The 23,441-nt window shown below is 47.8% G+C and overlaps 1 protein-coding gene and 1 non-coding gene across 2 annotated transcripts; one reads left to right on the forward strand and one right to left on the reverse strand.

Annotated features, from left to right (window-relative positions):
* Nucleotides 1-97: 97 nt before the first annotated feature.
* DRAP1 (DR1 associated protein 1) lies at nucleotides 98-2,434 on the forward strand. Its single transcript, XM_003798685.2, has 7 exons — nucleotides 98-406; nucleotides 639-711; nucleotides 815-908; nucleotides 1,236-1,355; nucleotides 1,474-1,567; nucleotides 1,789-1,877; nucleotides 2,195-2,434. The coding sequence occupies exons 1-7, from the start codon at nucleotides 365-367 to the stop codon at nucleotides 2,298-2,300; spliced, it is 618 nt and encodes a 205-aa protein (XP_003798733.1). The 5' UTR covers nucleotides 98-364; the 3' UTR covers nucleotides 2,301-2,434.
* A 6,567-nt stretch (nucleotides 2,435-9,001) lies between these two features.
* LOC111728103 lies at nucleotides 9,002-9,108 on the reverse strand. The gene has a single exon (XR_002775498.1). It is a non-coding gene; the product is annotated as a U6 spliceosomal RNA (small nuclear RNA).
* Between the last annotated feature and the right edge of the window lie 14,333 nt (nucleotides 9,109-23,441).

Below are 23,441 nucleotides of genomic sequence, written 5' to 3' on the forward strand. Positions count from 1 at the left end.
GGCCTCGCTGCGGGGCGGGGTCGGCAGGGGCGGTGCTGACCCCGGGGGCGGGTCCATCGGGGAACCCAGGGAGGGGCGGGCCTTTGGGGGCGGGGCTAACGTTCGCTCTTCTGGCTTTGGGGCGGGCGGGAGAGGCGGTCCCGTAGGAGACCTACGCGCTCAGCCTAGGGCTCCAAGGGGAGGGCACCTGCGCCCAGCGAGTGGCGTCTCAACCCGCGGCGCTAGGACCCCGTGGGGGAGCGGCGGGGGCGACCGGCGGCACCAGGACCCGGGGGAGCCGCGGCAGGCGGGCAGCAAGCAGGCCCGGGGCCCGGGAGGCTGCAGGCGGCGGCGCTGGGCCCGGTGCGGCGAGAGAGGCCCTAAGATGCCGAGCAAGAAGAAGAAGTACAACGCGCGGTTCCCGCCGGTGAGCACGTGGCCAAAACGGGCAGGAGTGGGCCCGGCTCCCAGGAGGCTTGGGCCCAGGCCTCACTGGCGGGCGGGCGCATCTTGGTGTTTGGGGGCTTGGACGCCCCGCCCCCTTCTGTGCCCTCCAGGCGTCCAAGTTCTCCGCCCCCCTTCCCCGGGATACCCCTCTTGTTTCCCCCAGCATCCCATTCTGGGACGAAGGCGACGGGGTCCTAATTCTGTCCGTCCAGGCGCGGATCAAGAAGATCATGCAGACGGATGAAGAGATTGGAAAGGTGGCGGCAGCTGTACCTGTCATCATCTGTATCCTACCGAGGGCTGGCGGGGTGGAGGGATATGGGGAAGGGAGGCAGCTCGGGTCGCCCACCCTCCCCACCGCCTCCGCGTTCTCCTTGATGCCTCTCAGCTCGGGCGCTCGAGCTCTTCCTGGAGTCGCTGTTAAAGAAGGCCTGCCAGGTGACTCAGTCCCGAAACGCCAAGACCATGACTACATCCCACCTGTGAGTGGCCGCGGAGCTGGGAGGGTCCAGTGGGGCCCTGCCGGAGGAGTTCACACACTTAGAGGAGCGTCCTGGTAGTGAGGGAGTTGGGAGGCTACCGGGGGACTAGCAAGGCCTCAAAGACTGGTTTGTTTAAACTGGTGGAGGAAGGCTTGGGCATTGGAGCAGAGGAAACAGCCTGAGCAAATCTAGGGAGGTCTGGTGGTAAAGAAGGAGTTGGGTTTTTTAAGGCTCCATTCTCTTGACATCCAGGACCCCTGCTTTCCCTTACTAGGGGCCTAGGTGTCTGAGCCCCTCTTGAGTGCCATTCCCTTCCATCTCTTCTAGAAAGCAGTGTATTGAGCTGGAGCAGCAGTTTGATTTCTTGAAGGACCTGGTGGCATCTGTGCCTGACATGCAGGGAGATGGGGAAGACAACCACATGGATGGGGACAAGGGTGCTCGCAGGTAGGGGGCTAGGACCAGGTGTATAGTGGGGAAAGCCAAGACCACAGAGGTTGGGGCAGATGGGGGGTGGCCAAGGATTGGGGAGACCTATGGGCAGATGTTTTATACCTTCCTGAAGGGGCCGGAAGCCAGGCAGCAGCAGCAGGAAGAATGGTGGGATGGGAAGCAAAGGGAAGGACAAGAAGCTGTCAGGGACAGACTCGGAGCAGGAGGTGAGTGAGACCCAACCCTTTGTCCTGCCCCATGGTGACAGAAAGGGCAGAGGGTAGCTTCAGGCTGAGCTGACTGGAGACCCGGTCCCATCCTGGTCTGTGATCTTTTTCACCCACATTGGCTTGTTTGTACATTGGGGCTATAGGGGTCTACTCCTGTCCCAGCTTCTCTCGGGCCCCAGCTTCCTGGATTCAGGCTTTTTATGTGCATGTGTTCACAGGATGATTCTGAGGATACAGACACTGACGGGGAAGAGGAGACACCACAGCCCCCACCCCAGGCTAGCCACCCCCCTGCTCACTTTCAGAGGTAAGTAGCCCATGGCATCAGGAGGGTGGCTGGCTTGTCCCATCTTTTCTGGCATTCTTGGTTTTGTTGATTGTGGTAGATTCGGGGGATGAGAAGGGAGTAATTGAGGGGGTCTTGAAGGTAGGGGACTTATTCTCCCAGAAGATCCTGTCCCACCTGGCCAGGGGCAGTGGGTGGGGCCTGGACAGGGGCTGTGTGACCATGCTCCTGGACCTGCTTTTCTCTGGGGGCTTAGCTCCCTAATGGCTGGTCCAGGGTCTCTGTCGAGGGTGGGTAGGTCTGGGGCCTGAGTCTCCTTCCTGCTTTCTGCCCTGCAGCCCTCCAACACCCTTCCTGCCCTTCGCCTCCACTCTACCTTTGCCCCCAGCACCCCCAGGCCCCTCGGCACCTGACCCAGAGGATGAAGAGGATTATGACTCCTAGCACCCTTTTCCCCCCGGTCTGTACCCCCCTTTAGTTGGTTTTCGTTATTCTTGGTGGAGGGGAGAAGGAATAACTGTTCTTAAATTTATTAAAAAAAAAAAAAAACAGTAATGAAAGAGAATCTCACTGTCTGTCCTAGCGTCTGCTCAGGGCTTTGTGACTGCTCTCCATCCACCCACATGCCTTATCCACAGAGCTGGGGCCAGAGATGGTGGTCAGCCAGGCAGTGGCTGAGTGGAAGGGAGTGTTCTCCTGGGGAGGCTGGAGGCCACTGCTCTGCCAGGACTGCACCAGTGGTGCTGATGGAAGGAAGGTGGGAAAGGGGTCCAGGGTCTGAGCTGGCAGGTGCTGGATGTGCTGGGGCACTTGTTTCACTGCTGTGTGACCCTGGGCAGGCTCCAGTTCTTTGAGTAGCCTCATCTCTGATAGATTATTTTGCCCTCTCTGGGCTGTTGTTAAGGATTAGGCAGGACAAAGAATGGGAATGAGCTTGAAAACTGTAGAACTCTGTGCCTGTTAGAGTGAAGGGCCTGTGGGAAGGAGCTGCAGAGGTAGGTGAGGTTGGTGAGGGCCTCAAAAGCAGCTTTCCAGGAGGGCAGTGACACAGCTTGTCCACTTGTGTTTCTGCTATGTGTTTCAGAGCAGACCTACCAGGCAGACATATGCCCTCAGGGGGCAGCAGCTTGGGGAGGATAGGGAGAGGGCAGGGTGGGCCATTGGGGCCTCTGGGCCAGGAGCATTTTGTTCTAAGAATCAGAGTCTCTCTTTTAACAAAGTTGTTGGTGTCCTCATGGCAGAGGCATCATGGCTCCGGTGGCACCAGGGAACCAGCTCAGGGGTCCCAGTGAGGGTGATGATGGTGGGGTCAGGGGAGATGGACATTGAGAGTAGGGCAGACTCCATGTCTGTCTGGCTTAGGACTTGAGTGCTGTTGGGGTGGCTGGGTGGAGGGCTGGGAGGATTCTTAGGGATGACTCCCAGGTTTCTTTCCCTGGCAACTTGAGCAGGGCCCCTTCCAGCTGGGGGACACAGAAGGAAGAACAGGATTTTTCATGAAGATCACAGTTGGGTTTTGATGAATGTGGGGTGCCGGTGGGGCTGCTGAGGGTAGGTACCCAGTGGATTTGTGGAAGCAGGGCTGTGGAGACAGGTGGGTGACCCTTGAGAACAGGGGACCTTGCCCGGGGCAGGGTGGCTTGTGGCAGGCCACTGAAGGAGACTAGAGCAGCCAGACCTAAGGCCACCAGGTGTGTCTGGAAGGCGGGAGAAGGCATGTGTCAAATGCTGAGGACAAAGCAATGGCACCTGTGCTTTTGGCTTTGGGGAGCCCTCAGCACTGCTTCAGAGCCTTGGTTGCTTGAGGGTATTGGTGGGGAGACAGGTGGGAAACTGAGGCATGGGAGCAATGCAAACTTGAGATGGCTTGGAGTCAGGGGCTAAAAGAGCTGGGTTGTTTTTTCAGTGGCAGAAACACAAGCCTTCAGAGAGGGAGGGGCTGCAGAGGCAGGAGGTGGAGAAATGATGGGGTGAGGTGCTACACCTAAGGTGGATCCCAGCCTGCTGAGGCACAGGGCGGTGAGTGGGTTTGGGGGGGAGGATTGAGATCTTTCATGGTTTTTATTTGATGGTGTCTGACTTCTTTCTGAAGTGGGAGGCAGGTCTCACCTGAATGAGGGCAAAAGAGGTCAAAGAGAGAACAAGTTGGTTAAAACTATAGTTGAGCCAAAGGGAGGGTCACTGACTTGAGGTGTGGAGTGGGTTGGTGGCCTGGACAGCTAGGGACTTGGAAACTAGGGAGATGGAGAGGGGCTTCTGTGGGTCCTTTCTGCCTCTGTGATGACCCCTGTGGTAGCTGTGCTTCTGTTTCCTTACCGGAACCTTCTCTCTTCTACTTGGAACGTGTGGTTTGTGCCACTGACCCTATTCCCTGGGGTTGAGAGGAGCAGTGTGCCAGCCTGGCCAGTCACAGTGTCTGCCACCCATGCTCGAGCCACAGTGATTGGCAAGGGTGTGACCCAAGGTTCCCCATCCCTGGGGACTTTAGATGGGACCACTGGGAACAGGTTTTGACAAGATCACCAGGAGTTGCTGGAAGCTGCTTACCATTGCAGGGGGTGATCCTGCTTGAGAAGGAAGCTGTGCAGGGAGCAGGGCCAGGAGGCCTGAGAAAGATATCTGATGCCATCTGGGCACCTGAGACCAGGCTGGCCTGAGGCCTGTACACCTTGGACTTCTAGTCACATGAACCAATAAACATTTCCCTTCCTCTAAGTCAGTTGGGTTTCTATCATTTGTCACTGAAAGAGCTCTGGTTGACCTAGGGACCATGAATGGGAGGTGATCCCCACTGTCCTAGGAGCAGGTTGGGGGAAGAACCAAGGAAGGTGGTCACTTGGGGCCACCAGATGGAGGTTGTGCCAAGTGGATATGAGGAGTGGGGGTGGGAGAGGAAGAGACCCCTGGAGCTTGTTCCTGGGACCACCCAGAAGCTGAGATGCTGAAAACTGTGAGGGTTCAGAGTGATGACTGGGTGAGGCAAGGACACCAGGGTGTAACTGCCGTCTTCACTTCATGCAGGCTAATACCTGAGGACACCTGGGGGGACTGGAAGGGGATGTCTGGAGGAGCCAGCCTACACCTCTGTGTGGTCTGTTGGTTCAGCCATGAGGCTGAGTGCTTAAGACTGGGACCTGTGAAGCCAGGCTTGGGGTTCAAATCCTGGCTTCTCCACTTACTAACCTCAGACAAGTTCTACAGCTTCTCTCTGTTTTCTCATCTGTAAAACTGGGCTAGTTATTAACTATGTTAGTTATAAATACTATTAATATATACTCATTCCTCAATATCCTTGGGAGAATTGGTTCCAGGATCTTCCATAGACATCATAACCTGAGGACACTCAAGTTGGCCCTGTGGAATCTATGTATATGAAAAGTCAGCCTTCCCTATTCATGGATTTCACATTTCACAAATACTGTGTTTTCAATTTAAGGTTGATTGAAGGGACAACTGTGCTATATTACTAGTTACACCTACCTGTATAAAAGCAAAGCTTGTTGATGGAATAAACACAAAACATATGGGCTCAAATGAAGCTTGTATCTTGCTCACATAAAGTTCACAATGGCATTTATCTGATCAGTGAGCAGCCCTTCTTCAAGAGCAGCAGTTTTCAACCTGTGGGTTGTGACCCACAGGAACTGTATTAAAGGGTTGCGGCATTAGGAAGGTTGAGAACCACTGTTCAAGAGGGTTTTCAAGGCTGAGGCTCTGTGACCCCACCATCCTCAGCCTCACTTCCAAGGTCACTGTGACCATCCTCAGCCTCACTTCCAAGGTCACTGTGAGAAAGCCCATGGAGGTTTTTTTTTTTTGCAATTTTTGGCTGGGGGTGGGTTTGAACTTGCTATCTCCGGCATATGGGGTTGGCGCCCTACTCCTCTGAGCCACAAAACTGCCCGCCCATGGAGGTTTTTAGAGGACAGGACTGGAAGTGGCCCATTTCCTCTAAGCTTATCTCCCATGGGCTAAGACTGCTCACTGTGGCCTCATCAGCCAATCTGGGTGATCACAATGGCCTGTAAGTTTCTGAAGGCAGCAGCCCAGGGGAGATGGTGTTCCTGGCTGAGCCAGACCTCTGGGTGACTCCTGGAGAAAACACGGTCTCTGCTCTGTGGGTACCACCTGGAAACTAGGAAGGGGCTGGGAATCAGATGGTTTTCGGTTTTCTAGCCTTTGGGGAATCTTGAGCTGAGTCCTATCTGTATGCCTCAGTCTGACCCTGGCTGTGCCCTGGGGTATAGATATGACCAGTGTGTGAAATAGGGAGCAGCTTTTGAGACCAGTGTGACAGCCAGGGACAGTGGCACTCCCTGCCAAGTGAAGAGTCTCCCTCTACAGTCCACAGCAAATATTTACTGAGCCCAGCATCATTTCTCAGCAGGGAAATGAGATGCCATTCACTTCCCTAAAGCCTGACATCAAAAGTCTGATATCACAAAGTGCTAGAGAGAAGGTGGCAACACAGAACTCACACTGCTGGTAGGAATATCAGTGGGTACAATCACCTTGGAAAATCACTTGGTAGTTTCTTTTCTTTCTTTTTTTTTTTTGTTGAGACAGGAGCCTCCAGCTGTCCCCCTGGGTAGAGTGCTGTGGCATCACAGCTCACAGCAACCTCCAACTCCTGGGCGCAAGTGAGTCTCCTGCCTCAGCTTCCCGAGTAGCTGGGACCACAGGCGCCCACCACAATGCCTGGCTATTTTTTGGTTGCAGCTATCATTGTTGTTTGGCGGGCCCGGGCTGGATTCGAACCTGCCACCTTAGGTGTACGTGGCTGGTGCCTTAGCCACTTGAGCCACAGGCGTTGAGCCAACTTGGCAGTTTCTTATTAGGTCTGTGAACATGCATGCTTTCCCCATGGTCCAGCAATTCTATTCCTAGGTATCTGCCGAAGGGATGAGGGCATATTTGCCAAAAGATTGTGTAAGAGTGTTCTTAGCCCCAAACCAGAAACAGCCCAAAGGCCCATAAACAATAGCATGAAAAAATTAGTAAGATATGATACAATAGAACAGCAGTAAAAAGAACAAACCACTGCCACATGCAACAACACAGGTGCATCATGTAGATGTTACGTTGAGCAAAGGAAGTCAAACATAACAGAGAACACACTGACATAATTCATCTAGGTAAAGTTCAGGCACAGGCTGAACTAGTCAGTAATGATAGAAGTCAGTGTAATGGTTACCTAAGGGGTGTGGATGGGCTGGGAAAGGGTACAAGGGGGCTTTCTGGAAAGGTAGCTTGAACTGGGTGCTGGTTATATACAAAACTATATTAAGCTATGCACTTAAGATCTGTGCCTTCTTAATGATATCCTCATAAAAATATTATTTATTTAAACTCTATCTACCTTACCTTTTGCATGCCAGGCACTGTTCTAGGTAGTGGAGATTATGTGGACAAGATGTTCTTGGAGTTTATTTCTGAAGGGGGAGAGACAGACAATAAAGAAGTAAGTGGCATGGCCAATGTTGACACATGCTGCAGGGAAAGGAAGCACAATAAAGGAGGGGTGGGGGTACATGTGAATCTTTCTAAATGTACAATATAAATGTCTTAACACAATAACTAAGAAAATGCCATGAAGGCTATGTTAACCAGTTTGGTGAAAATATTTCAAATTGTATATAAACCCAGCACACTGTACCCCATGATTGCATTAATGTACACAGCTATGATTTAATAAAAAAAAAAGGAGGGGTGGACAGCCCAGGGTTCTATAGTGGGTCCAGGGAAGACTCTGAAAAGGTGTGATTAAGTAGAAAACCCCAGTAAGCACAGAGGACCTCCAAGCTATCAGTGGCAAGGATGGAAGTTGAGAGGATTAGATCTGATGCTGTCAGGTCTCCCTGTGAGCTTCCCTCAGAGATCTGACCCACTGTGTGACCTGTTGACTTCTTCACCTCTCTGAGCTTTGCCTTCACGTCCATCAATTGAGGCTGTCGACATCTCCCTTCTTGGTTGTTGGGAAGCTGAGTGTGATGTAGCAGTTCATTTCCCTGTGCTTGTTAGATCTGAGCCCACTCTTAGGTTCCCTTGCACCCCTGAGCCCTCCTTCACAGAGGTGTCCTCAAACCCCCACTTTATGGATGAGGCGGCTGAGGCTCTAGAAGTGAGATGAATGGCTGGGAAGTGGGCAGGGGCTTGTACACAGGCCTGTGCATGGAGTGGTCTGTGGAGAGGTAGCGTTAACCAGCCATCCTTACTCCCATACCTGAGGGCTGTCCCTTCTCTGGGGCAGGGGTGCTCAGCTCCAGGACATGGATACAACAGTGTTCCCAGTCTTCTGGGCTATGGGCCCTGCCACAGGAGAATGACACCCATGATCCTAGTGCTCCATTCCAGATCTGGTCCCTCCTTTCTTTGTTGCAGAGCCTTTGGGGAAAATGGGTCTGGACTCTCAGGGGGCTCTTTGTAGCTGAAGAGTAGGGGAGTCATGTGAGCCCCACTTCCTATCATCAAAGGGAGCTATCTTTATTCTGCAATCACATCCTTCCTAGAGCATGTGTGTGTGTGTATGATTGTGCATTCAAATGTTATTTATTTTTTCATAGGCAAAGGATTAAAAATGATTTTAATTATACATATATGGTCACAATTTTGCCTTAAAAAGATTGCTGGGAGGGTGGTGCCTGTGGCTCAGTGGGTAAGGCGCTGGCCCCATATACCAAGGGTGGTGGGTTTGAAGCCGGCCCTGGCCAAATTGCAAACAAAAAAGCCAAACTGCAAACAAAAAAATAACTGGGCGTTGTGGCAGGTGCCTGTAGTCCCAGCTACTCGGGAGGTTGAGGCAGGAGAATCGCCTAAGTCCAGGAGTTGGAGGTTTCTGTGAGCTGTGATGCTACAGCACTCTACCAAGAGCGATAAAGTGAGACACTGTCACACACACAAAAATAATTGTTGGGAAATGTACATTAGGGTGCTTATAGATGTACATCATGTTACTGTTGTAATATCTTATGTCCAGAGAAAAAAATGGTATCATACAGATTTGCTCTTACTTGGAAGTAGGCTATTCAAAAATACAGTACTCTTCTGTACAAAGAAAAAAGTCGCATCGCATTTAATAAGATGGAAAAAGCGTTGGCTTTCACTGGTAACCAAAATCTCAGTCCAGTACTTTCTATTATGCACAATAAAATATGGAATGCTGCATGAATTTGCATGTCATCCTTGTGCAGGGGCCATGCTAATCTTCTCTGTATTGTTCTAATTTTAGCATATGTGCTGCCAAAGCCAGCGCTCAAATGTTATTTTTTAATGGAATAAGGGGCTTGGTACAATGGCTCACGTCTATAATCCCAGCATTCTGGGAGGCTGAGGTGGGAGGACCCCTTGAACTCAAGAGTTTGAGACCCCATCTCTACTAAAAAAAAAATTAGCCAGGCATTATAGTGGGAGCCTGTAGTCCCAGTCTTCAGGAGGCTGAGGCAGGAGTATCTCGTGAGCCCAGGAGTTTGAGGTTGCTATAAGCTATGAAGCTACAGCCGAGCACTCTAGCCTGGAGCAACAAAGATTCTGTCTCAAAAAATAAAATTTAAAAAAAGGAAGAAGGGCTAGGATTTCTACACCTGCACTAGTAATCAGAGAGCTACAACAAAAACATGATCCCACATGAGGCCCACCAGGTTGGTATAAACAGAAGGTGAGGTAAAACTGATTGCTGGTGAGGATGGGGAAATGGAAGTCTGGTGTTTTGGTAGGAGTGTAAATTAGTGGGAACGTCTGAGGGGGCAGTTTGGCAGTTAAGTACTCCATGCCAGGTCCACTTCTGGGTAAAAAACTTCTCACAAATAGAAAGATGTGTCCTTGGCATGGTTTGAGGTAGCAAAGGGTCAGAGCCCACTTGGGTGTCCATCACTGGGGAATAGGATGAGCAGAGAGCAGCAGGGAGCAATAGAGCTTAAATGCATGGTGTTGAGTGAAAAACAGTCAGATACAGAATGAGATCTGCAGTACAACGCTGTGGAGACTGAAAATGCAGATTATGCACCCAACATCCTGCACACAGTCCTTCTGCCACTTACTCTGTGGCCTTGGTGGACAAGAGACTTAAGCTCTCTTTATTTCAATTTCCTTGTCTGTAAAATGGGCACAATAACACCCCCTTCAGGCGCATGAAGTGATTAGATGAGATGCCACACATACAGTGCTTAGCATAGTGCCTGGAATACAGTAAGCATACAATCAATGGCGCCTCCTGCTACTGTTCCCATTTAGAACCAAGTGCTTTGAAAGCAGATCGGAAGGGCACGCATTACACAAGGGGGTGGCTGGCTCAGGGGAGCAGGAATTGGACTCTGTAGGCAGGGACGGGGAGAAAGTCGATGAAAAAGGAGGCTTTCCAGGGCCCTGCTGGTGCGCGGAGCACACCAGACTCAGGAGCATAGGCAGCAGGATTCTAAGTACCCTGTATTTTAAAGAGAAAGATATTGTCAGAATGAGCTAAACCTTACGGGGCAATGTCCCAAAAGGAAAGCGTGGAGATCGTAGTGTTTTCTTCCTTCAGTCACTTAACGAAATCTTTGCTGAACACCCACTCTGTGCCACTGTCCTGGGCTCTGGGGAGGAGGGCACAGAGAAAACAGAGCCCCTGACAGCTTGGGGGACAGGGTAATGGACAAACTGTCAAACACGCAAACACTCGCAGGGGCGGGAAGCGCTGTGAAGGAGAAAGAGGGAGCGTGGGGAGGGACAAGGGTGGTTTGTTCTAGGAACTGGGAGGCCCAAGTGTTGAAGCATCAGCGAATGGGTGGGCGGGGCCTGATGGGGGGGCTCCCCTGTTTCCAGCTACAGAGTCTCCTCCAAATCCCCCTCCACCCGTTGCCCCCCACTCCCCGTGTTGGTTTTGCTTTTCCTTCACCTGTTTTCTTTTGTTTCTGCGTCATCATAGGTTTCCTGCCCTTGCCTTTGGAGTAGTCACAACCCTGGCCGCCAGTTAGAACCACCTGGGAGCATTAAACCTGCCGGAGCTTGGGCCCCTCCCAGCCGGTGAGATCAGAGCCCGGGCCGTGAGCCTTCCCACGCTCCGATTGGTCTCTCAACTCAGTGAGGTGGGAGGATCCTATCTGGGCTCTCCTCCCGGATGCGGTTCTGCAGTAGGAAAGTACATCCGGGCAGGTGGCGGGTGTAGACAAAGCTGGAGCTCATCTCCTTTATTTTCCCTTTCTCAGGTATTACAGACCCGCTGCCTCCTGTTGTCTATAACATCTGAAAAGAGTTGTGTCCTGTACTTTCCAGTAAATGGTGCCTCCTGCTACTGTTCCCATTTGGTTGCAAATCTAGTTGCAATAGGGTAGATTTCTGTTCACTTTACCTCCTCCTGCCTAGAATCTACAGTTCCTCTCCTAATCGCTTGAGCCCAGGAGTTTGAGTTTACAGTGAACTGTGATCATGCCACTACACTCCAGCCTGGGTGACAGAGAAAGTCCAGACTCCAAAAAAAAAAAAAAAAAAGGCATGGCATGATGGTGGGTGCCCCTGTAGTTTCAGCTACTTAAGCTGAGGCAGGAGGATCATTTGAACCCAGGAGTTAGAGGTGACACAGGCAGGATGACAGAGGAAATGCCTCAGGAAAAACAAAAAGTCCCTTTCTCTCTTTAAACTGTGACGACGATGACAACAACAACAAATAGCTGGGCATTGTGGTGGGCGCCTGTAGTCCCAGCTATTTGGGAGGCTTCTAACAAGAACAAGGAAGATAAAAAAATAGAACTGGAGAGTGAAGAATATATTTAATAATGCAATATAATATAAAGGAGAAAATGAAGATCAGGAACAAGAACATAAATATAATATATAAATATGGAGCCAATAAAAGCCTGTAAAGTACTTTATTAATCAAATATCAAATTTTGCTCTGAGTTTCCTGGCAGCCAAAGCAATAGTTTAGGCCCAAGAGTTTGAGGTTGCTGTGAGCTGTGACCCCAGGGCCCTCTTCTGAGGGCGACATAGTGAGACTCTGCCTTAAGAAAAAACAAACCAACAAACACAAATTCGAATAAAAAAAAACCTGCCCCAGTCCTTTACCGGTTTCTCTTCCAAGGTTCTTCCTGTGCTGTGGTTTGGGTTATAATTTTGCAGTATGTACTTTGCCTGGACAGTGACCATTTCAAGGGCAGGGTGAACTTTCTGATTCATGTCTGTGTCTACAGGCCTTATGAAAGGTCTGCACATGGTAGGCATGTGGTGGGCATGTTTTTGTGCTTGAGTTTGTACTACCCGTCTGCCTTCAGGCCACCTCAAATCACATCCCTAGTCATAGGAAACTGTTCCCCTCTGTGCTCTCCAACCCGGTGGTACCTTCAGGATGGCGGGTCAAGATCACCTCTGAGCCAGACTCCTGTAATTGGTTCTCAGAAGTGACCATGAGACTCAAGACAGGCCATGTTGGAGTCCTAGGGTTTTCTAACCGGATACATGGGAAGAGCCTTCTTTCTACTCTGGTGGGAAAGGTCCAAGAACTATTACTTGGTGCTGCCTACGGTCAGGGTTCCCACAGGAGAAAAGAGGGAGAGAAATGGAGGTGAAATATCACACACACTTTCTATCTTTAGTCCCTTGATTCAGACAAAATTGAGGTCAGGAATACCCCTGTCCTTTTTATGACTTAATAAAATAAGCCAATTACTGTATTTATTGCTATGGCTTAAATAGTTGTCCCCTCTAAAACTCAGATTGAAACTTAAATATCCAATGTGACAGTATGAGAAGTGGGGCATTTAGGAGGTGATTGGGTCATGAGGGGTCTGCCCTTATGAATGGATTAATCCATTCACATGTCAGTGGGTTAATGCGCTAATGAATTAATGGGTTATCATGGGAGTAAACTAGTGGCTTATTAGAAAGAAGAGTGACCTGAGTTAGCACACTCAGCCCCTTGCCATGCGATGCCCTGCACTACCTTGGACTCTTTGGAGAGACCTCACCAGCAAGAAGGCTCTTACCACATGTGGTCCCTTGATATTGGACTTCTCAGTCTCCATAACTGTAAAAAATAATTTTCTTTATAAATTGCTTAGTATTAAGTATCCTATTATAAGCAGAATAGAAAATAAACCACTGAGTCATTTTTTTCTTTTTGGCTTGATTAATTTATGTCAATTTTATATCAAAGGAACCCAGCACCAACTGGAATGCATCTTCATATATATGCTGAACGAGTGGAATTAATTGTCATTCCCAGTGTTCCTGTGGGGGCTTCTAACAAGAACAAGGAAGACAAAAAATAGAACTGGAGGGCGATGCCTGTGGCTCAAGGGAGTAGGGCATTGGCCCCATATACCAAGTTGGTGGGTTCAAACCCAGACCTGGCCAAAAACTGCAAAAACCCCAAAACAAAAAACAAAAACAGAACTGGAGAGTGAAGAATGTATTTAATAATGTATATAATATAAAAGAGAAAATGAAGATCAGGAACAAGAACATAAATATAATATGTAAATATGGAGCCAATAAAAGCCTGTAAAGTACTTTATTAATTAAATATCAAATTTTGCTCTGAGTTTCCTGGCAGCCAAAGCAGAAAAGGGAGATGTGATAACTTTCCTTTTTTTTTCAGAGCATGCAGAGAGAACCTGCAAGTTTCTCAATGAAGAGAATTTTCCCTGGAGTTTATTTAGCTCCAAAGAAATAGTTTCAGATGTGGCTCTGTGAGAAATTACTGAGTGGTATGGTGGAGGCCAACCCCAGCCGCATTCTGATAGCCAAAGTCTGAAATGAGCCTCCTGCAACGAGTCCTTGGAGAATGGGCCTTGAAAATAAGTAAGGTTGCCAAATCCAGCTATTAATTCTCAGGTGGCCTCACCTTGCCCTCTCAGTGGCTCTTGTCACAGTTGGCCACTTCCCTCCTCTTTAAAAAACTTTATTCCCTTGGCTGGGAGCCCTCACTGTCTTGGCAGTCTTTTTCTCCATTGGCCACTCCATTCTGTTCTCTATGGCCACATCTCCCTGGCCTGTCTTGACCTCTAAACAGTGGCAGGCCTGGGCTCAATCTTCCGACCTCGCCACTGACTCTTCTCTCCTGCCTTGCCTTGCCCCAGTCCTCCAGTCCTTTTGTTTGGACATCAGGCCCCTGTTTTTACTGTGGGGCCTCTAGTTTAATTTCCACTCAGCAACCAGAGGGAATGAAGCCATGGCTTTTTGTGACATGTTTCCCCACAGTCTGATGATCACTTAAAATCACTAAACAAATCTCTAATAAAATGCCCACTTTGGTGTAGCTGTCAAATCTCGGAACTTGATTGAGAATTCAATATTCTCAATCAAGGGTAGTGGGTAGTGAGGTCTGGCCCTTCCCTGGCCCTGCTTCACAGCTGAGAGCCTGTTGCCATTGGAACATGGGGAAGAAGGGAGGGAAGTGGGTACTGAGTGTTTACTTCATTGGCCTTGATGTAAGATGGCATCACATTTCCTGGGTGGCAGCTGTTTAAAGCTGGCTTTTGCCCTGTGTGGGCTTCTGTGGGTTCCTGAAATTTCCTTTATGGACTATCCCCTTGACTGGACTTTCTGGGAGGTGGGTAGGGCCTCTCTTTTGACTGGCTCTGGCTTTTTTACATCTGTCACACACTGACACACTCTGTAGGGTACCTCGTGTCACACAGCGCAGCCCTCCGGGCTGGCCCACATTTTGCATTCCTGCTGGCCATTTCCCGCCATCATTCCAGGTACTTTTTAGAAGTTTCATGTGTTGCTGGCCCACTGCACTGCCCTGACTTCAGAGAACCCATCTCAAACTCTCCAGGAAGCTTCCTTAAAGCACTTCTCATCAGATTTGGGAAGGGACCCCCCAGCTATACCCCACTGAAGACACAGCACGATGGCAGCTTCTTCAAAATCAAATCATTGGCTAGGCGCCTGTGGCTCAAGTGGCTAAGGTGCCAGCCACATACACCTAAGGTGGCGGGTTTGAATCCAGCCCGATCCACCAAACAACAATGACAACTGCCAACCAAAAAATAGCCAGGCGTTGTGGTGGGCGCCTGTGGTCCCAGCTACTTGGGAGGCTGAGACAGGAGACTCGCTTGAGCCCAGGAGTTGGAGGTTGCTGTGAGCTGTGATGACACAGCACTCTACCCTGGGGGATAGCTTGAGGGTCTGTCTCAAAAAAAAAAAAAAACAACAAAATCAAATCATCACAAACTCCCCCTTCAAATCCACTTTTTATATGCTTGAAGTGGATGAGGGTTTCAAGAGTGGCGAAATGGGTTCTCTCTATTTTCTTCAAAATTTTACATTTTAGGCCAGGCACAGTGGCTCACACCTGTAATCCCAGCATTTGGGAGGCTGAGGTGGGTGGATTGCCTTATCTCACAAGGTTTGAGACTAGCCTGAGCCAGAGCCAGACCTTGTTGTCTCTAAAAAACATAGCTGGGCTTGTGTTGGGCGCCGCAAGTCCCAGTTACTTAGAAGGCTGAGGCAAGAGAATCACTTAAGCCCAGGAGTTTGAGGTTGCCGTGAGCTGAGATGCCACGGTACTCTACCGAGGGTGACAAAGTACGATTCTGTCTCAAAAAAAAATTTTTTTTTTTTTTTTTTACATTTTGGCTAGGCACAGTGGGTCACACCTGTAATCTCAGCACTTTGGGAGGTGAGGAGGGAAGATCGCTTGAGGCCAGGAGTCTGAGACCAGCCTGAGCAACATAGTGCCACTGTGTTTCTGCAAAAAATAAAAATTAGCTGGGCATAGTGGTGCGTGCTTAAGGTCCTAGCTGTTGGGGAGGTAGAGGCAGGAAGATCATTTGAGACCAGGAGTTTGAGACTGCAGTGAACTGTGATTGTGCCACTGCACTACAAGCCTATGTGACAGAGCAAGATCTAATCTCAAAGAAAACAAAAGCAAAAATTTGCATTTTGGCTGGGAGTAACTCACTTTGGCACTATGGCACTCATTCCATCCTGGAGCTTTCATCACAGCTTCTAATATCCTGTCATGATTTCCATCATGCTTAGGACCAAATCCTGAATCCTTTCTTTTCATGGCCAGCAGGCCTCATGTAATCTGGCCCTTGAACTCCCAGGGAGGTTTAAAGTATCACAATACCAGAGAATATTACAAATAATTGTATGTTTTTAAATATAAAAACTTAAGCAAAGGGAATACCTTTCTAGGAAAAATGAAATGCCAAAGTTGGCACAAACATATGAAAAATAAATCTATAACCAGTAAAGAAAACTGTAACGTAAGACTCCAGTATGAAAGAGCCCAGTCAGATATGCTTTCACAGGATGGTTCCACCAGACTTCCAAGGAACAGATGGTCCTTAGTTTGTACCCGTTGTTTCAGAAGACAGAGAACAAGAGAAGGCTGTGCACTTCCTCTTTGACTCACAAACCAGATAAAGACAGTATCAGAAAAGGAAAAGATGCACAGAGCATTTCCTATGGACACAGATGTTAAGCTGTAAACTAATAGAATAAAACACCGGAAAATGCCCCACTTAGGGATGAAGAAAGGACGTCTTAAGATTCCCAAAATACAACCCCTATTCAAAACATTTGTGGATTTGACTCCATCAAATGGAGATGGTTGTGATCTAGGGAATAATTAACTCCTGTAAGTAAAGACAAGACAAGAAACACGATAATTGGGCAACGAATATAAATAAGTGGCTCACAGACGTGTTGACCCAAATGGCAAAAAATTAATGAAAATGCATTCAAAGAAGTAATCAGGGCAATTGAGTTAACATTCCCAGATACCATTTTATAATTGCAGAGTTAGAAAAATTTTATAAGATGGATCATACGAATGTTTATTGAGGATGTAAGCAGGTGGCCTCATCTACAGAAATTCTTTGGTAGGCACAGAAACTGGTACAGTCTTTCTCTCTTTTTTTTTTTGTAGAGACAGAATCTCACTTTATCAACCTCGGTAGAGTGCCATGGAGTCACAGCAACCTCCAACTCCTGGGCTTAGGCTATGCTCTTGCCTCAGCCTCCCAAGTAGCTGGGACTACGGGGGCCCACCATGACACCTGGCTATTTTTTGTTGCAGTTTGGCTGGGGCTGGGTTTGAACCTGCCACTCTCGGTACATGGGGCCGGCGCTCTACCCATTGAGTCACAGGCACCACCCCAGACGTCCTCTTAAACAACCTGAATTAGGTGTATATTGGTGCCAAGACCTCACACTCTCAGTCCTTGGGAAATAAACCAGAGAAATTCTCACACAGAACAAAGAGGCATGTGCAAGCGCATTGACCACTGGTGTGCTTTGTGCAAATAGGAGTTGGGAACAATCTTGGCATCAGGAAAATGGATTAAATAAAATGTAATGGAGGCAAATTGCAGAACACTCTGCAACAGACACAATCAACACAGGCAGCATTTAAAAATACAGCATTAGCCAGGTGCAGTGGCATGCACCTGTAGTCTCAGCTAGTTGAGAGACTGAGGTGGGGGGTTCACTTGAACCCAGGAGTTTGAGTCCAGGTTGGGCAACACGTGGGAAACTGTCTTTAAAAAACAAACCAGCCACCTGTAATCCCAGCCCTCTAGGAGGTCAAGGCAGGTAGATTGCTGGAGCTCAGGAGTTCCAGACCAGCGTGAGCAAGAGGGAGTCCTCATCTCTGCTAAAAATAGAAAAACTAGCCAGGCATTGTGGTGGGCACCTGTTGTCCCAGCTACTCAAGAGGCTGAGGCAGGAGGATTGCTTAAGCCCTCTTGCCCAAGAGTTTGAGGTTGCTGTGAGCTATGATATCACAGCACTTTACCAAGGGCAACAGAGTGAGACTCTGCTCTCCCCCCAAATCCAGCCAGCAAAAAAGCCCCACCCACCTCATTAGTGAAAGATGAGGTTGATACTATTTATACAAAATAAATACACATAATACCAATCATATAAACTAAAACCAGAAATACACAAAATGATAGATATTTTTGAAGGAATTCTATTTAAATAGGATAGGAGTGAAGATCAAAGATGAAGGGGAAAAAGCCTGGGCACAGTGGCTCACATCTGTAATCCTAGCACTTTGGGAGGCCAAGGCAGGTGGATTGCCAGAGCTCAGGGCTTTGAGACCAGCCTGAGGAAGAGTGAGATCCCATCCGTATTGACAAAATGAAAAACTGAGGCAAGCGGGTTGCTTGAGTCCAAGAGTTTGAGATTGTTGTCGGCTATGATGCCACTGCACTCTACCCAGGGCAACAGAGTAAGAGTTTGTCTCAAAAAAAAAAAAAAAAAAAAGAAAAGGAAAGGAAAAGAAAAAAAAGGCTCAGTGTCTGTAGCTCAGCGGCTAGGGTGCCAGCCACATACACTGGAGCTGGCAGTTCGAACCCAGCCGGGCCTGCCAAACAACAATGACAACTGCAACCAAAAAAATAACCAGGTGCTGTGGTGGGTGCCTGTAGTCCCAGCTACTTGGGAGGCTGAGGCAAGAAAATTGCTTAAGCCCAAGAGTTTGAGGTTGCTGTGAGCTGTGACATGAGGGTACTCTACCAAGGGTGACACAGTGAGACTCTGTCTTAAAAAAAACAAAACTAAACTAAAGCAAAGCAAGAATGGCCTTACCTCTATGGCTGCTCCTTCTATGCTGTGAAATAAGAAATGTAACCAACTCAACTTTCTGCTCCTGAGGACCAAAAGAAGGGGAGACGTGCAAAGGACGTGAACAGGCAATTCATAGAGGAAACATAAATGGCCCATCAAGATAGAAAAACACTCAAATCTCACAAATCACGAAGGGAATTCAAGCAATAATGTGATAACTGGGTGCTCAAAATGTAAATTTCTTAGACCTAGACAGTTTGTTCATAGAAATTTATCTTGCACAAATACATGGGTGTGCAAAGGCACATTTACGAGGGCATCCACGCTGCAAGGTCCATGGTAGGGATAAGCCAAGCAGAAGCTGTGTCTGTGTCTGACAAGAGGAGCTGGGTTAAGTACATTATGTGGGTCGTACTATGAAACACAGTGAAGAAGGTAAAGATTTAGGTGGCTCTGTGTGTCCGGACATGGAAAGAACATATCATACTAGTAAGCAAAAATTATGATCTCATCATTGTTAAAAAATTATATACTAGATGTGTGTATATAAATCTAAAAATCACCAGATAGTAAAATGGCACACTGACTCGGGTCTTGGCTTTTGCATTGGAGGCCAAGGACAGGGCAATAGTTCAAGGGCCCTGCATTGCCAAGCAGGTGCCAGGCTCTTTTGCAGCAGGACAGGAGGAAAGCTAGAGAGGGTGCTCCCAGCTCCAGCACCCTCTGCACCTCTGGGAATGTAAAAGAGCTTAGGGTGGAAGAGCAAGGGAGAGGAGAGGGTGCTGGTGGGCTGGCTTTTCCTCTTTCCGCAGGCTTTGGGAAGGGCTCAGAGCAGACCATTGTTCCTGAAAGTCTGGAGGGACCTGATGGCTGGAGTCAGACTACTGAGGAAGTGGGCATGGAAACAGAAATGTGGCAAACCTAGGAGAGCACTAGGTGTGGGTCGTACTGGTCCAACAGGGAGGCAAACCTCCTAACCTGGGGGTCAGATGACCTGGAGGGTGGGAGACCAGGCAAGGGCCAGTTTGACAAGGCATTTGCTCAGCTGAGACCCTGGTGGTTGTAGCGGTGGAATCAGGACTGTGCAGAGAAAGGTGTCCTGGGTGTAGCAGCTGCTGGTGGTGCCTAGGGGCTGCAGCTGAAATTGGAAACCGTCAGGTCTCCCCAAGAGAGGCTCTGCCCATTGGAAGAGCTTTGGTTGCAAGTTCCCCGAAGGGCCTTTGGGGAACCCATAAAGTGCCCAGAAGAGGAAGCCTCAGCACAGGTCTTGATAGTTTTTAGGGCTCTCCCAGGGTTGCATCTGCGTGGTGTAGGGCCTGTGCCTTCCTGCTCCTGGTTCTTCCTCCCTGAACTTTCCTCAGTGGGGAGATGACCCACTCCTCCTGACCACTGACCACCCTCCTCTGACTATGGGCTTCCCAGTCTAAAGAAATTTCATCCTTAAACAAAATCTAGAGGCTACCTAAATCATTCACATGATTAATTATTCAATAATAGGTAGCCTCTAAATTTACCAAACTAGACATTTTAGTTTCTTTCTTACTCTTTAAAACTAGACATTTTAGTTTCTTTCTCTTTTTTTTTTTGTTGTTTTTAGAGACAAGGGTCTTGCTCTCTGTGACCCAGGCTGAAATGCAGTGGTGCACTCAGAGCTCACTGCAGCCTCAAACTCATAGGCTCAAGCCATCCTCCTGCCTTGACCTCCCAAGTAGCTGAAATTATATCACACCTAGGTATTTTAAATTTTTTTGGTAGAGATGGGGTATTGCTATGTTGCCCAGGCTGTTCTCACACTCTTGGCCTGAAGTGATCCTCCTGCCTGAGGCTCCCAGAGTGTTGGTACTGCAGGCGTAAGCCACCAATCTGGCTGACATTTTAATTTCTGAACTGAGGTCTTGATAGTGATTAGAAAGAGGACTTTTTACCACCTGAAGTGACTTGAGATTTGATGGTGCCTGCTCAGGTTTCATCCAGAGCTGAGAAAGACCTTTTCCCAGGAAAGCAGGAGGGGATGGGCAGAGAAGGATGCAGCTGTCTCTGCCTGCAGCCTAGGGTCCAGTCGCTCAGGGTGCCAGCTCCGCACTTGTTTGTGCACACAGAGGAAACACACAGGACAAATACACACCAGATAGTTAACAGCAGCTCTACTGTATAGATTTAAATTTTTGACAGTATACATTTATTACTTTTTTTTTAACTTAATTTTTTTTTTTTTTTTTTGAGACAGAGTCTCACTATGTCCCCCTTGGTAGAATGCTGTGGCATCACAGCTCACAGTAACCTCTAACTCTGGGGCTTAAGGAATTCTCTTGCCTCAGCCTCCCAAGTAGCTGGGACTACAGGTCCCTGACACAACACCCAGCTATTTTTTGGTTGCAGTGGTCATTGTGTAGCTGGCCCGGGCCAGGCTCTAACTCGCCAGCCTTGGTGCATGTGGCTGGCACCCTACTGAGTGAGCTACGGGCACCAGGCCCTTAATTGTTATTAAATTATAACTGTATACATTTATGGGGTACAATATGATGATTTGATATACAATGTGGAATTCTTAAACTAATTAGCATAACTATCACCTCACTTATTTTTGTGGTAAGACATTTATAATATACTCTTAGTTGTTTTGAAATGTAACCTTGCATTGGGTACAATAGGTGAAATCCTTCCAAATATCCTCCCTCCACTTGCCCTCCCCCGCCCATCCCTCCCCTCTTCTCTCCCCTCTTTCTTTCTGGACTATCTTTGTGTTTTATCATTCATGTGAATGTTTTAAGTGTTTATATATTGGTTTCCTAATAGTGTTGAGTACATCAGATACTTTTTCCCCATTCTTGAGATACTTTACTAAGAAGAGTATGTTCCAGCTCCATCTAGGTAAACACAAAAGATGTAAAGTCTCCCTCTTTATATGGCTGCATAGTATTCCATGGCATACATATACCACAATTTGTTTATCTATTCATGGGTTGATGGTAATATTTCGATTAGCTGAAAAATCAGTAAAGATATATTTCATACCCATGCATGTATATATATATTTCAAAAGATTCTGGTATACATGTCTATCAACTATTGAAAGATTGTACTGTGTTTACTAACATAATAGAACAGTTATAAAAGGTAATAAAACAATTAGTTTTACTAACACAGTATTGGGTTCTGAGCTAGAAGACGATAAGAGATTCCTGAGGGGCCACAAAACTGCAAATGGTGGTAAATTATTCCCAACAGGTTTCTCTATGACATGAGAGAACTCTGCAGTATGTTTTTGTCCATTCATTCACTCAGTGAGTAGTTTCTGAAGGCCCACTGTGTGCAGGCTATATGCAATGTGCTAGGGATATGGCTGTGAACAAAAATTAAGTCTTTTTCATCGAGCTTGGAGCTGGCTGGGAAGGACAAACAGTAAATGTAACAAGTGCATTGAACAGAAGCCGTATGGGTTAGATAGGGCTGCCATAACAAAGTACCACGACAGAAATGTGTTTTCTCATGGGTCTGGAGGCTGGAAGTCCGCAAGAAGTGTTGGTAGAGTTACTTTCCCCTTAGGCCTCTCTCCTTGGCTTATAGCTGGCCGCCTTCTCCCTGTGCTTTCACATGGTCATCGCTCTATGTTTGTCTGTGTCCTAATCTCCTCTTCTTATTAGATTAGAGCATGACCTCATGACCAGCATGACCAGCGTGACCTCATTCTGCTTTAATTGCCTCCTTAAAGGCCTTATGTCCAAATACAGTCACATTCTGAGATACCAAGTGTTAGGACCTCAATATATGGACTTGGAGGGGGGGATCATAATTCAGCTCATGACTGAACGTCAATGTTAGAAAGTGATAGTGAAATGGAAAGAAAAGAAGGAAGAGCACACTGAGGGGTCAGGTGTGTGTGTCTGAGGTGCAGGTTGCAGTTTAGATAGGGTGGTCAGGGCGGGGCCTTTTAAAAAAGTTAAAATTTGAGCACAAACTTGAAGTTGAAGACTGAGCTACACAGATATTAGAGAAAGAACATTCCAAGCAGAAGGAAAAGCCGGGGGCAAAGGTGAGGCTGTGCCAGATGGATCCCTAAGAACAGCTGGAGGGCACCAAGGGAGCCAAGGTGTGTGTAAGGGTGGGGCTGGATGGTGTCAGCTTCAAACAGTTTTGAGTTTTCAAAACTTTTGCAGGGTTATAAGCAAAGGTCTTAAAATAATGGCTCAGGCTGCTGGGCTGGGTATAGGAGACCACTAATGTTGAGAGTTGTCCTGGCAAGGGTGGGATGCCTTCAGGTTCTGAATCCATGTGGAGATCAGGATTAACTTCTGGATAAGATGTGGTATGTCAGGGAGAGAGGAGTCTAAGCTTTTGGCTCCAGAATCTGGAAAAATGGCACAACTATTAGGCCAAGATGAGAAGGGCTGTGGGTAGGATCAGGTCAGTTCAGAGTGTTAAATGTGAGATGAGGAGCTTGTCCAATGCACCCCATTGCATCTTTCCAATTTAGGGAGGTTCTGAACTCTGCCTGGATTTCTTTTCCCTTCCTGCCAAGTCCTCAGGCAATAAACTGGGCAATTTTAAGGCTTCATTTATTTGTTTTATGACTCTGAGGGATTACTGTCCTTTGTTGTCTGATGTCCAAGGTCTTGTGTAGCTGTTATTTCATTCCCCCCTCCCCAGTCTTTAGTTGTTTCTAGCAGGTGGGGAAATCTGATTGCTTTTATTTTCTCTTGACTAGAAGTGGAAGTCTTCTGATGCTATATTTTGTAATTAATATTACCAACCAATCACTAATTTCCCCATGGGCACTGATTCTAGATATGTGAAAGCCTAACTTGGTTGGTCAGCTGTTTGGGATAAATTTCCCTAATCCTCCTTTTACTCCCCACATTACATCTGGTGAATTTTACTGTTTCTTTTCTGATGTGGCATTATTTTCTGTGTATATTCATTTTAGTATTTGTCACATACTTACACATATTATTTTTCAAATACCTATATATAGATCTCATACTGTTTTTTTTTTTTTTTTTTTTTTTTTTGGCCAAGGCTGGGTATGAACCTGCCACCTCTGGCATATGGGGCCAGTGTCCTACTCCGTTGAGCCACAGGCACCGCCCA

Source organism: Otolemur garnettii, unplaced genomic scaffold (assembly GCF_000181295.1).
Source record: "Otolemur garnettii isolate 467f Iridium unplaced genomic scaffold, OtoGar3 scaffold00140, whole genome shotgun sequence".
Taxonomy (NCBI): domain Eukaryota; kingdom Metazoa; phylum Chordata; class Mammalia; order Primates; family Galagidae; genus Otolemur; species Otolemur garnettii.

What these genes read in the sequence shown, in the direction of transcription:
- DRAP1 (XM_003798685.2), top strand. Translation starts at nt 365, where the DNA reads ATGCCGAGCAAGAAGAAGAAGTACAACGCGCGGTTCCCGCCG. An exon ending in ACAACGCGCGGTTCCCGCCG is followed by an intron (nt 407 to 638) that starts GTGAGCACGTGG and finishes CTGTCCGTCCAG; the next exon opens with GCGCGGATCAAGAAGATCAT. An exon ending in GGGGACAAGGGTGCTCGCAG is followed by an intron (nt 1,356 to 1,473) that starts GTAGGGGGCTAG and finishes ACCTTCCTGAAG; the next exon opens with GGGCCGGAAGCCAGGCAGCA.